The following is a 13622-nucleotide window of genomic DNA, read 5'->3' as shown; positions in this document are numbered from 1 at the left end:
CGGTTACTACTTACTGATGTAAGTACGTAGTCGTTACATGAGTCATGTCAGGGGCCTATGGCGGCTCAATAATAACCCTGACGCCAGGGTTGATGGGGTTGGTAATCCACCTCACAACCCACACGATAGATGAGTGGTATCTTCCTGCTACTCACCGGGTTTCATCATAAAGCCGATCGGCTAGAGGCTCCGGGTGTGCGACACACAATGCGTACACGTCAGAGAAACGCGTGTTCCACACTGACCGCTCCACAGACTTCAGCCCCACCACCCCGGCCACCTGGTGGGACAACACATATACAGGGTGTTAGTGACATGGTAACAAAAACTTTGAGAGGTGATTCAGACCATGATCCTGAGTTGATATCAAGCGGAAACGTCGCAAAAGTATCGAACTGATAATAATAAAAAAAAAACAAAAAACATGAATATTTCGACGGAAAATTCCACTTGATATTAACTCAGAATCACGGTCTGAATCATTCCCCTCAGTAAAATTTTCATGAATTTTCTGACAGGATGTTCGACTTGATATCAACTCTGAAACATGGTATAAGAAAACCAGGTATGTTCAAAAGTGATAGCTAACATTTCAAGGTTAGCCCAGCTGACGTCATCCCACCCTGCGTTGCCATTTCGTAAAAAAAATACCTACCCACAACCAATGCTTTTAATTTACTTTGCAAGGAAATTTTGAAGTTTTAGTAAAAGATTTACTTACAGTTTTAATGATTTTTATAGTACATATGTGACAAGTAATAGTAATTTAACACATTAGTCAGTAATTCACTTAATTTTCAATAATAAAATTTACATCCTTGGAATTTTGGAGATACCAATTCAATGGTAACACAGTGGTAACACTTACGTCATCAATGGGCTAGCAATGGCGGCTTGTCATAGGATCGAGCATACCTGGTTTTCTAATACCACGGTATGAATCATTTCCCACTATTTTGTAAGAAAAAAAATATGACAAGAGTCTACTCACCGTTTCCTTAAGGTTGGCCCAAGTCTCTTGGAAGTCCACATTTCTTGGCTTTAGAGACATCATTGGAACGTCACTTCATATACCTAGAATCAACAAAAAAAAAACATTTTAAAAAAAAATATTAAAAGAAAATAGCCTAATCAAACAAACCACCTCTGATTGTTCTCACTGCAAAGGTACCCAAAATGTTTTAATTTTACAAACACAGTTGGCTCATAATAATAATTCATAATCATTTATTCGTGGTGGTTTAAGGCCCGATCTCCCTATCCATCCATAGGGAAGGCCCGTGCCCCAGCAGTGGGGACGTTAATGGGCTGGTGATGATGATGATGAATCATTTATTCGCATAAAAATGGTATTTAAATTAGAGGGTGATACTGCTCACCACCTATCAAGTTGGTCTAACATTAAGCTTGGTGAGGTGTGGGTGCCCCATTTGGAATATAGTTGTGAGCTATGTTACGCATACCTAGATTGTAATTTTATAATAGCGATTATTATAGAGAGGGAATACTTTAATTGTTATTTGATCAACAAATCAACCAATTTATGTATTTATAAAGTAAAACCGCTTTCAAAACAAATTATTCTTAAAATGTTTTTTCACGTCACTTATTCCACACAACAAAACTGCTTATAGTCAGTAAATAAACCAGGGATGAACAATATCACCAACCCTATGCAAATTTCGAGGTACCTAAGTAAGTTTTGTTAAAGTAAAAATGAGATATTTATGTGTTGGTTTTATTGTAGGTACTTTCTTTTTAAAAGAAAACATTTATTAAAATTTTTTTTAGACAAAGCAGGTCAACACATCTGCCAGTCATTGAACCTCATTGTTTGTAAATAGACCACAACGCATTATACAACAGTTGATAGATTGAATTTGATGAAATTCATACTATGGCTTACTTCCTGAATACTTCTAAAAAAAATCATGTTTACATTTTATTGCGGCGTAAAAGCCTGTTATGCAAAGGAAGAAGCCTAAAAGGCCATTACTGCAAGTAATTTGACATTAATTAAGGGGGCTAAGCCGATAAGTTCTAACATAAACCGATTGATATATTGATATTAATTCTAAGGTTATATTGGTTGAAAAAAACATTTGTTTCCTTCGCCAATCTGAAATGGCTGGTGGTTGGCACCGGTAAATAAACTTGGCACGGTGACAAGACCGTAACAAAGCCCTCGGGTGGCCGAAATTACTCAGCAAATCCATGAACAACAAAAATAATATTCTTACCTACAAATACTACAAGTGACAACTCCTCCAAATTACCACGAGATTGACGCTTTATACCGAATAAATTCGACACCAAAATGTTCTTCTAGTCACAACGAAGCTAAATGAAGGAAAATAATCCACGACTAATGGAAAAATTCGATGTAAATTCGGCGAAATACGAATCGAGAACCGTCAAGCTTCAGGGAGATTTTTAGTCTGCGTTTTGACGTTTTTAATTTGGTATTGCAAGTGGAAAAAAATGTTCTCAGTAAGGCTGTATTCGGATACACGTACAAACAAAAGGCCATATTTATTTATAATCAATTATCAACATGAGTCGATTTTTGTGAAATAAAATAATACTCACAGTTAAAAGAGAGTGACCCGCCGTCGTTGTAAAATTAAGGGGAAGTTTTTATAATAAAAAATAAAACAAGATTTTCTTCAACATAAGGACCTTTCAAAACAATCTTGTTCTGTTCCAAAGACCATATTTAGTAATTAGACCACAAATCCACAATAGATATCGTGGACATCACTATTTATCAGCTGATTGACAGCTGTTCTTGACAAAGAAAAAAAGAACAAAGAACGTAAATAAATAAAACTGTTTTTCTTGCTATTATAATTTATTTCATTTCATGTTTCTGAATTATTAAAAATTAAAACTTAAAGTCCGTATAAATAAAATGGTTACCAACGTTTTCGTTTCGTCACCCGTAGCGCCTTCTGCGCCACAAGACGACATTATTTACCAAGCTCCTTCAGTTAAATTAATAGTTTATGACAAGGAAATTGGTACTGGTACGCTACATGTAACTAGAAGGTAAGGTATTTAAAATGTTTACATACATAAACTCACGCTTGTATCCCTTTACGGGGTGGGCAGGGCCACAAGTAATCAAATAACTTGTGTCTACTATTTATGCGAAGTCCTAAGATGTTTTTTTTACCTCTGATGGGTTTGCTTGGCTCCAAACTTGCCCGAAGGCATTGACGAGGCCTCAGATGGAGCGAACTCGTCCAAAAGGTGCCTGTTCAATCTGGCCTTGAAAGCACCCGGGGTTAATACATTCGGAAATACAGAAGACGGCAAAGAATTCCACTCCCTAGCAGTGCGCATAACGAAGGATGATGCATCTTATAGTGTCATGTCAAGGGATCAGCGTTTTGCCCATATCAATCATGTCGGGTTTTACGACATGCCTATGAAGTTATGGTAATAATATGGAATGAAGTATGGAAACAATAAATTAATACATAACATGGCATCACGCCAATACCCTCGAAGGGGTAGGCAGAGGTGTATAGTACATTATGTACACGTACACCCACTCTGCCAACTCATGTTTAAGTCCCACATAGTTAGGGTTGCCATCTCAAAAATTTGGAAAACAGGACAAGATGTGTGAAAACCCCGAATTTTACGAGTCCGAAAGCCGGACATGTCAACAAGATCTTTTAAACATATTCAATGTATAAAAAACAGTTGAAAATGTCATAAATCACCTTTTATATTCATTGGCGGCTCAATAATAACCCTTACGCCAGGGTTGATGAGGTTGGTAATTCACCTCACAACCTACCCGATAGAAGAAGAATGCTGCACTGAAAAGAACATGGGTGAATGATGATGAATTTAATTTCAGCAACGTTGTGTGGAGTTCAGCTGCGTCACCAGCTCCAAGAATCTCTCTCCTGTATCCGACCATCTCCTTCCACGGCATCCAGAGACACCCGTCCCCTGCCCTGTGTGTGATCATGAATTATGAACTCAAGTAAGTCATTTAAAATACTTCAACACATTTGTTTTCGAATACTTTCTTTTTCGACGGAAAATTTCACTCAGAATCGTGAGCTGAATCATCCCCCTGAGTATTTGTTACGATGTTTTTTAGTGATGTTTTGTCACGTATGTAGGTTTGATCATTATCTGTCAAGCATTTTCCATTTTGTCACAGGGTCCGCTTATCTAACCTGAAGATTTGACAGGTCCGATTTTTTACAGAAGCGACTGCCTGTCTGACCTTCCAACCCGCGAAGGAAAAACCAGCCCAATACAGGTTAGGTCACATACCTCCGTAAATGCATTTCTCGGGAATGTGGGTTTCCTCACGATGTTTTCCTTCACTGCTGAGCACGTGATAATCATTTATGATCCAAACATGAATTCGAAAACAAATTCGACAATCATTCGTTTAGGCCTGTGCTGGATTCGAACCTGCGACCAACTGGGCTACCACGACTCCCACGTATGTAGATTTGTGTGCGTCAAGCTAGCGGCCAAATTTCGCTCGCCGTCAAGCTAGCAAGTGCAATAAAACATGGCTATAAATCCAGAACCGTGATGGTACTATTTTTTTTACAACAGGTACTATTTTTTTTGAAAATCTTATTGATAAGAGTACTAATTTTTGGTATGGTCAAATTATTTTTCGTGCCCATTTTTTTTTTGAGGCCGCTAGCTTGACGCACACGTAGATTTGATAATTTAAAAAAAATGTTTCAGGTCTGTGTTTCCCAACCTGGCTCCACAGCCCACCAGTAACGAGGATAATGATGATGACTACGATCCTGAAGACCAGCCCATCACTCAGTTGAGGTATACCTTCTTCTATCGTGTGGGTTGTGAGGTGGAGTACCAACCTCATCAACCCTGGTGTCAGGGTATTACTGAGCCGCCAAAGGCCCCTAACATGGCTCATGTAACGACTACATACTTACATCAGTCAGTAGTAACCGGGACCAACGGCTTAACGTGCGTTCCGAAGCACGGATCATCTTACTATCGGACAATCAGGTGATCAGCCTGTAATGTCCTAACCAAACTAGGGATCACAAAGTGGTTTTTGTGTACTGGACCACGGAGGCCGTTAAACTTCGTCCGTACGTATTCTTCACAGATTCGTACCACAGAACACCAGCGACCTTGAAGCTCTCCACTCAGCTCTAGACGAGGGGCAGACGCTGCACCCCGACCCCGCCGACGAGGTTTACGACGATGAGAATTTCGAAGGTCAGTTTCTTCAAACAAAAGGTCACTAGATATAAAAATGTCGTTATTACCACACGCCATCGGGGGTCGAAGTAAATCAAGCTCGCTCCAAGCTCGAATCGGTGGGGGGCAGAGAATGTCCCTTCTATACAGGGTGTTAGTGAGCTGCGCTCTTGTCGGTGGAGTAATCGCCATTCCTCTCTTCTTCCCGCCAAAACCTTCACCTCCCGATACGACACAACCTGCACCTTCTCTTTTATTTGTTTCATAAATGTTATCCTAGGTCTACCCCTTCCTCTCTTCCCTTCAATTTTTCCTTCTATAATGTTTGTTATAAATGAATCGTGTCGTATCAGGTGGCCAATCATATTTTCTCTCCGGTTCTCTATAGTCTTCAATAACGTAAAAAAAGTAAAAAAAAAGTATAACATAAACACAAAACAAAAGTAAACAAAAAGCGTGAAAAGTACTTTTTTTGTTGTTTTTTTTTTTGTGTGGTTTTGTTTTTGTGAGGACTAATGCAGCTCGAATGGCCAGTCTATTGTGGCCAAGTCCCTACATATATATTTAAAACTCCTCTAGACCGATCCGTTCGATTAGACCGAGCGTCTTTTTGGGAGGAAGCTCCATGACCTCCTAGGGATCCATTGTGTGGCCCCCCAGAGCTCGGCTTCTACTGTGTATGAGAGCCTCACAGCTGCACAGCAGGTGTAATGGCGTCTCATCTTCCTTTAAACAGAATCTACATAAAGGGGACTCGGTCAGCTCCATTCTATGTAGGTGCTTGTTGAGTCTGCAATGCCCCGTGAGGGCCCTTATTAAGATTCTTTCGCTTTTTTTTTGACGTGACTTATTGTAGATTTGCCGCAGATGGCATTAACTACTTGGCCAGACAAATGGGGAGCGCTAAAGGCTCTCACCCGGTACAACGTTTAAGACAACAGGCCTGAAGGTGCCCAGTTGGGCGCGAACCTCGGCTTAGGGCGTCGTCTGAGAGGAAGAATATTTGAAAGAATTAATCGACCCTAGTGGGTCGATAGCGATAAGCGCTGAATGAGGGAAAACGTCGACCACGCCGGCGGGGTCGGTATCGGGGTCAGATTCTTTCCCGCCCCCTAGTAAGAGTAAGGACCTCTGATGAATCATTGGTTTACTGCTGGGATCCGAAGCTGCAACCTCACATTGAGAGCCAAGCGTTCTTCCAACTGATCTGCTACGGGTTTTGTAAAAAATTAATCATTTTACCAATAGGAGACGTCTTCGACTCAGCTGCTGATGTCTTAGAGGAGGTAATGTTTGCCAACACGATGATGGTGACAAGACTGCAAATAGAGGAACTGCAGCCCTCCATAGAGGATTATCAAGGAGGTAGGTAATATTAATAACAGTATATGGATATACATAGGTGCTAATTTCTGTAAAAACCCTGAAACCTGTCATTTTCTTATCCGCCGAAAAGGAAAGGGACGGTCAATCGACAGGCATAACTTAAAATAAAATTAGGAGGTGTCTGCAGGAATCGGGGCCATTGTACACCAACTCTTCGCTAGCTATGTTGAAGTCAAATCAACCAGGCACAAATTCTGGAAATCACGTGAGTCAATTATCTATGAATGATCCGAACACAAATTTATTTTTTCTTAGTGCATTATTCACTGACACAGTTGGCTAGACCATGGTATAAGAAGACCAGGTATGCTCAATCCTATGACAAGCCGCCATTGCTAGCCCTTTGATGACGTAAGTGTTACCATTAAATTGGTATCTCCAACATTCCAAGGACGTAAATTTTATTATTGAAAATTAAGTGATTACTGGTGCTAATTCCTGTAAATACCATCTAATTTTATTTTAAGTTATATCTGTCATTTTCTTATCCGCCGAAAAGGAAAGGGACGGGTAATTGACAAGCATAAAATTTATGAAACATACGTCAATTTTAAGCACAAATCTAAACCAACCGTCTAAAAATTTTACATCAGTCAATAACCCGACACATTCATTTACTCATTCTTCCTAAAATTAAGAGCTGTGAATCATCCGTCCCTTTCCTTTTCGACGGGTATGAAAATGACGGATATAACTTAAAATAAAATTAGGCGGTGTTTGCAGGAATCGGGGCCATTGACTCACTCACTGAAATCACTTTGTGATCCCTGGTTTCGTTAGGACATAACAGGCTGATCACCTGATTGACCGAAAGTAAGATGATCCGTGATTCGGAAGGCACGTTAAGCCTTACTGATGTAAGTATGTAGTTGTTACATGAGCCATGTCTGGGGCTTTTGGCGGCTCAGTAATAACCATGACACCAGGGTTGATGAGGTTGGTATTCCACCTCACAACCCACACGAAAAGAAGAAAAGGCCTGAATAACGGAGTCACCAATTCCGAGTTTACTAATCTCGGAGCTTTCCTTCTCCTAGACGGTTGCAAACCAATGCTGGGAGGCCGTCATCAAACTGCGTCCCAGGCGATGCAGCGTCTGTGGGTGGAGTGGGTAAAAGCTGCCACAGAAACGCTGTTTGAATCATCTGATAAAGATGTAAAGGCCTGAGATGATTGAATTAATATTAATAAATTGGAAAGTGTATAAGTGTCAGTCTGCTTGTTTGTCCAAACGAAAACGGAGCAATGAATTGACGCGATTTGTTGATAGATCACATACACAAAAATGAGCCATGTCAAGGGCCTTTGGCGGCTCAATAGTGACCCTGACACCAGGGTTGATGAGGTTGGTATTCCACCTCACAACGTGTGGGTTGTGAGGTGGAATAAGAAGAAGCCGGAGCCGGAATTAAAACCCGTGGCAATGCGATGTAAGTCATCCGTTCTCCTAACAGGGCTATTGTAACAGGTTGATGGTTGCGATGATTGCGAGTGTGGAGTATCACCACAAACTATGGCTCACCTTTTGTGCTGTCCTAAGTGCCCTAACACCTGCACTATTAACCTTTACGAAGCCACTGACAATGCCGTAAGCGTGGCCAATTATTGGTCAGCAAAAATTTAGTATCGATCGCCATCGACTCGCAAAGAAGAAGAACAGAACTCAATTTTTTTTTATTGCTTTGTTTCAGATGATGATGAAGAAAGAGGATGAACAAGAACATTTTAAGTTGTAAATAATCTTAAATACATACATATAAAAATAGCACCGCGCCTGTATCCCCGAAGGGGTAGGCATAGTGTTATTTTTATTTTATTTTACAATAAAAATAATACTAATAAAATTAGGAGGCGTCTGCAGGAATCGGGGCCAATGTGTTATTTGATTAACATTAAAGAGTTTTTTATTTAACATTTTTTTCCACTGCGTCGTTTGTGCCTATTTTCCTCTTCTTCCTGTAATATTCTATCCTTTCTTCTAAGCTTGCTGCAAAAAAAAATACCCATAGTAAACTTATAGGCCTCAAAATGGATGCCAGCGACAGCGGCGCGGCGGCGGCGGAGCGGGGAGCGGCGCGTTCAAATGCTTAGATTTATATCGAAGTGTTCTCGATGGCAGCGGCGCGGCGAGCGGGGTACGAGCGGTGTCTCAGCGTTTGGAACTCGCCTTTTTGTTTCCTTTGTTCATTGTAGGGATTCATAATAAATCGTACGAAACAAAAAAAATACTATCGAAAATGCGTTGTCGCCGTTTCGACATCGCGTTCATCTGAGACAACCCTATACCGCCGCAACACCGCGCGATCTGGCCGCTGGCATCCAGTTTGAGACCTTAGAGATGTACCAACTACGGTTTTAGTCGACTAGTCGATTAGTAGGCCTTAGAAAGCCAATAGTCGGACGAATAAACACTTTATTGCACATTGACTAGTAGGCTATCTCGACTAGTGGGCTATCCCGACTAGTCGCCTATCCCGACTAGTCGGCTATCCCGACTAGTCGTTGTCTAGCCTGTGTATCGCTAATTATAAGTCTTATGTAGCATACAGCCAAGAGACATAATTAGAAAAAAAATATATCAAAAATTCTCGAGATATTTATCAAATTGATGAAGCTACATTTAAATTATTTTAAAGTAATATTTAATATTGTGGCACATACTACATATACGTATATATTGTTGTACATTTGGGGTGGGTTGGGGGCGGTGTGGGATAACAGCATCACTCCATCGCACTTTTCTATACTTCTATCCTTTTCTGTAACTCAGAACCCTCATTTGTTAGAGCGAGAGCGAACGCATGCTGTCGCCTCGCATGGGGTTAACTGTCTGAGAACTGATATTAGGCAGCTAAATTACTCAATTGTATAAAAATATTTTGTTTATTTTTTTTAAAGAACGTCTAGGGCCCTGTGCCGAGGTTTTTCTTGCAGCTTCTTTTCCCCGGCTATACAGGTTATGAGAAGCTGCAGTAGTTTTAGGCGGATGACACGTTCGTTATGTAAATATTGACGATTCAAAGTGTAACTATGTTACCTACTGAATAAAGATATTAATGAATTTAAATAAAATGTAGTTTGAACTTAAGAATACTCACAACAAGTCTCCCTTTTCAACAAAGGCGTGTAAGTCCTAGGTTTGACTCCCTGTGTTAAGCAGTCAGTATAGGCCGTCATTCCGTCTCTTTCCCTCTTACTGTCATCTGTATCTTGCGTCTCACTCGCTTTTGATGTTTCCAGTTCCTTTTCCAATTGTTGTGAAGAGTCTTTTATCATTGTTGTTCTGTAATAATAAAATTACATCACGCCCGAATCCTTGACGGGGTAGGCAGAGATGTATAGTAATTATACAATACACCCACTTCTCGTCAGCTATGTTCAAGTCCCATGTAATAGGGGGCAAGCCTATTGCCATTAACCGGGAACAAATCCAGGAAACCATGTGATATCAATTACCTATGATGGCTATGATCCAGACATGAACTCAAACTCATAATGTCTAATTCATTCGTTAAAAGCCCGAGTAAGTAGAAACTGAGGAGCAATAGGTTAGCATGTGGGTTAAATACACGAAAAAATGTTAATGCATTGAGGGTGCAGTACAACAATGCACTGAGGATGCTGTTGGGGCTCCCCCGCTACTGTAGCGCCTCAAAAATGATGGCGGATGCACGAATTGATAGCTTCCAAGCAATCATTCGTAAAAGATCCGCTTCATTGCTGAGCAGAGTGCGGCGGAGCGCCAACACTATCCTCCAACCGATAGCAGAGCGGTTTCAGTGTCCTATTCTGGGACACTGGAATGATATACATATAAGGGACAGACCCCTTATTTATAATGTAAAATAACATGCTTTACTTACTCTCTATATATATAAGTAATTTTTCTTTGTCAATACTAACAATCTATGGAAGATTATGATTCCGAAAAAAAAAAAAAAAGAAAACATTGAGTGACGATTGAGACCATAATAGGCTAGTTTCCAACTAGTCAAATCAGTTACTTTTTACTAAACGTCAAAACACAACGTCGTTATATGGATGTAATCAATGTGGATGAGTCCGAAATAAATGATTATTATTAAAACACGAAATTACTATGGAATTTGTATGAAAAAGCAACCTGTGACGTCATAGAAAAGCATGACAAAATGTCGCACTAATTATTACGTTTTTCTTTATTAAAATGCATAAATAAGTTAAAAAAAAGAAAAGGTTTTTTGTCACCTTTAGATCTGTCTTTATTTAGTAATCAGAATTTCATAATTTATCTTTGACCGAGGGAACCACCGCATTCTGAGTTGATATCAAGTAGATTTTCCGTCGCAAAAGTAAAGAATTAAAAATTTAAAAAAAAACATGAATTTTGCGACGGAAAATTCCACTCAGAATCATGAGCTCATTCATCCCCCTCAGCATTCGTTACGATGTCACTAACACCCTGTATAGGATAACTTACTTAATGCTATATAAAGTCCATTCTCCTTGTAGATGCGCAATGACAGATTTAAGTTCGTCTTTGTCATAGATCCACTGCCGTCTCTCTGTTAGCTCATATGTGCAGTGGAAAAGATTAAGAGGCACGTCTAAAGCCATGTTGTATTGAGGTTTCCTGAAATAATTAAAATAATTTTCTAAAAAAACTACCTTTATCTTGCCTTTGGTTTTGATTTCATACAAGACCGTTAACCCGGCCGGTGAGATGATGACTGAGTTCGGATAGGGCCCCAAACCTACGTAGAACCCTTGCTCAGTGATACGGGGGAAGACCTCATCGGTTGCAGAGGCGGAGATGGGAGCCATCGGTACGGCAATGGAGGACGGAAGGGGCTAGTCACATGTCAGTACTGTTCAGAGGCGGAGGACAGGACTAGTACGGCTTTGTAATAGACTACTCTGGGCGCCATCCCACACGCGTCAGACAGAGTACTGTGGGAAGGCAAGAGGGAAACCACTGCCCTATTTTGCCCTGAAAGTAGAATGCCGCACCGACAAGAGCGTGGCTCTTAAATAAGTGATGACTCACCTAGGATTCCTCTCGACGTCTAACAGCTCCTTGATGACGTCAACCGTCTCCTGTCTCTGTCCCACCAGCAGCAGGACGCCCATAATACACCTTATTTGATGCCAGAGGAAAGCGTTACCCTCTATCATTAGACAATGCATTGATGTTGCTGAAATAAGGATAAAAACTGTATATACAGCGAAAACTGTATAGACGCATATAAATACCGGATGTTAGTGACATCGTAACGAAAAAAAATGGAACGTCTATTTGATTGTACTAAAAACGATGGTGGGTGTTTTTCTTGTCGCAAATAATTAATTAAGATTTTAAGTTTTTACTGCGCCGCAATGTAAGTCGAACAACGCGAAACAGTCGCTAAACCTACGCGTGCGTGATACGATGTTGATATTTAGGTAGAAGTTTTCGTTCTCTTTTATTTAGATACTTAGTGGTTCAACGTTTAAAAATTGTTGAGTTTGTTGAAGTAGAAAGACCTACTGCCACGATTTATTTTCATGAATTTTGCGATAGGAAATTCCACTTGATATCAACTCTGAATCATGGTCTGAATCATCCCTCAAAGTTTTCGTTACGATGTCACTTACACCCTGTATATTCGTCACGCTGCATAAACTTCGATAGCGCGTTTCAGGCCTGCATTATTGAATGGTGGCGCCATCTGTTGCATGTGGGTGGAACTAGGTAGTCAACTAGTTGGGTCCGCTACACGTATATTATAAATGTAGGGGTCGGCTGACTATACGGTAGACCGATTAGCCGATTAGTCGGACCCATAAAGCCGATGGTCAGTGACGATATGGAGGATGGTCCATGATTACTTAGAAATACATAACATGATTCGGTAGTTTCCTAGGTCAAAGATAAATTATGAAATTCTGATTACTAAATAAAGACAGATCTAAGTGACAAAAAACGTTTTCTTTTTCTATTTAACTTATTTATGAATTTTAATAAAGCAAAATGTAATAATAAGTGCGACATCGGCCCCGATTCCTGCAGACATCTCTTAATTTTACTTTAAGTTATACCTGTCATTTTCTTATCCGCCGAAAAGGAAAGGGACGGATGATTGACAGCTCTTAATTTTAGGAAGAATGAGTAAATAAATGAATAACCCGGGCGAATTTTTAGACGGTTGTTTTAGATTTGTGCTTAAAATTGACGTGTGTTCCATAAATTTTATGCTTGTCGATTACCCGTCCCTTTCCTTTTCGGCGGATAAGAAAATGACAGATATAACCTAAAATAAAATTAGATGGTATTTACAGGAATTAGCACCATTGTGTCACTATTTTCTATGACGTAACAGGCTGCTTTTTTAGTAATTTCGTGTTTTGACGTTCAGTAAAAAGTAACTGATTTGATTGGTTGGAAACTAGCCTATTGTACGTATTTGCAGACTATACTTACGACTCTCAGAATCCTCTTCTAAAGCAACAATATCAGCTCGAATGATTTCCCGCCGAAACTCGGTGACGCCATTGCCGACGTCCATCTTGCAAAGATGGCGGAAGTCGTGCGAGCCAACCAGCGCCGAGCATGCGGCGCGCATGCGCGAGAGATCGAGCCGCGCGCGAGGGAAGTAGTACTTGTAGAGCCGAGCGGTACATGAGAACCTAACAAATAGATAGAACATTTCCACGGGGTCCGCTAACCTGAAGATTAGACAGGTCCGGTTTTTTACACAAGCGACTTCCTGTCTGACCTTCCAACCCGCGAAGGGAAAACCCGCACAGGTTAGGTCACATACCTCTGAAACGCATTTCTCTCGAATGTGGGTTTCCTCACGATATTTTTTTTCACCTCTAACCTATCAACATTAATGATCCAAACATGAATTCGAAAACAAGTTAAATAATCATTGGTTTAGGCACGTGTCAGCAGTAACTGTCACTACTATTCAGAGGCGGAGGACAGGAGTCCTACTCTGGGCGCCATCCCACTTGCGTCAGACAAGAGTACTGCGGGGCGGAAGGCAAGAGGGGTT

General features: G+C 40.5%; 3 protein-coding genes across 7 annotated transcripts in view; 1 reads left to right on the top strand and 2 right to left on the bottom strand.

Moving 5' to 3' along the window:
- The window catches only part of LOC126379141 (cullin-2-like), a 28262-nt gene extending 25818 nt beyond the window's left edge, over window positions 1-2444 (bottom strand). Inside the window, exons 1-3 of the mRNA XM_050027783.1 lie at window positions 2241-2444; window positions 992-1074; window positions 156-280 (exon numbers count right to left, since the gene is read on the bottom strand). Of these exons, the coding sequence (XP_049883740.1) occupies window positions 156-280; window positions 992-1054 (188 nt within the window). The 5' untranslated portion in view covers window positions 1055-1074; window positions 2241-2444. The remainder of the gene's footprint in view (window positions 1-155; window positions 281-991; window positions 1075-2240) is intronic.
- Window positions 2445-2787: 343 nt separating this feature from the next.
- On the top strand, window positions 2788-8518 carry LOC126379262 (methylosome subunit pICln-like). 4 transcript variants are annotated; one of them, XM_050027968.1, is made up of 7 exons: window positions 2788-3048; window positions 3872-4000; window positions 4732-4824; window positions 5126-5238; window positions 6469-6585; window positions 6734-6811; window positions 8298-8518. In XM_050027968.1, the coding sequence occupies exons 1-7, from the start codon at window positions 2912-2914 to the stop codon at window positions 8318-8320; spliced, it is 690 nt and encodes a 229-aa protein (XP_049883925.1). In that variant the 5' UTR covers window positions 2788-2911; the 3' UTR covers window positions 8321-8518. The 4 variants fall into 4 exon arrangements, with proteins under 4 accessions (XP_049883925.1, XP_049883928.1, XP_049883926.1 ...); XM_050027971.1 differs by lacking the exon at window positions 6734-6811; XM_050027969.1 differs by lacking the exons at window positions 6734-6811; window positions 8298-8518 and adding an exon at window positions 7330-7385.
- Window positions 8358-13622, bottom strand: part of LOC126379216 (tRNA pseudouridine(38/39) synthase-like) — a 76544-nt gene continuing 71279 nt past the window's right edge. For both annotated transcript variants that reach the window (XM_050027907.1, XM_050027906.1), the window contains exons 5-9: window positions 13046-13251; window positions 11633-11780; window positions 11066-11218; window positions 9705-9889; window positions 8358-8593 (exon numbers count right to left, since the gene is read on the bottom strand). In XM_050027907.1, the coding sequence (XP_049883864.1) occupies window positions 8511-8593; window positions 9705-9889; window positions 11066-11218; window positions 11633-11780; window positions 13046-13251 (775 nt within the window). In that variant the 3' untranslated portion in view covers window positions 8358-8510. The remainder of the gene's footprint in view (window positions 8594-9704; window positions 9890-11065; window positions 11219-11632; window positions 11781-13045; window positions 13252-13622) is intronic.

The sequence above is a fragment of the Pectinophora gossypiella genome, chromosome 28 (genome assembly GCF_024362695.1).
Source record: "Pectinophora gossypiella chromosome 28, ilPecGoss1.1, whole genome shotgun sequence".
Lineage (NCBI taxonomy): Eukaryota > Metazoa > Arthropoda > Insecta > Lepidoptera > Gelechiidae > Pectinophora > Pectinophora gossypiella.
The sequence above is the reverse complement of the archived record's forward strand: the minus strand, read 5'-3'. Positions and strand labels throughout refer to the sequence as shown.

What these genes read in the sequence shown, in the direction of transcription:
- LOC126379262 (XM_050027968.1), top strand. Translation starts at nt 2,912, where the DNA reads ATGGTTACCAACGTTTTCGTTTCGTCACCCGTAGCGCCTTCTGCGCCA. An exon ending in ATCATGAATTATGAACTCAA is followed by an intron (nt 4,001 to 4,731) that starts GTAAGTCATTTA and finishes AAAATGTTTCAG; the next exon opens with GTCTGTGTTTCCCAACCTGG. An exon ending in GCACAAATTCTGGAAATCAC is followed by an intron (nt 6,812 to 8,297) that starts GTGAGTCAATTA and finishes GCTTTGTTTCAG; the next exon opens with ATGATGATGAAGAAAGAGGA.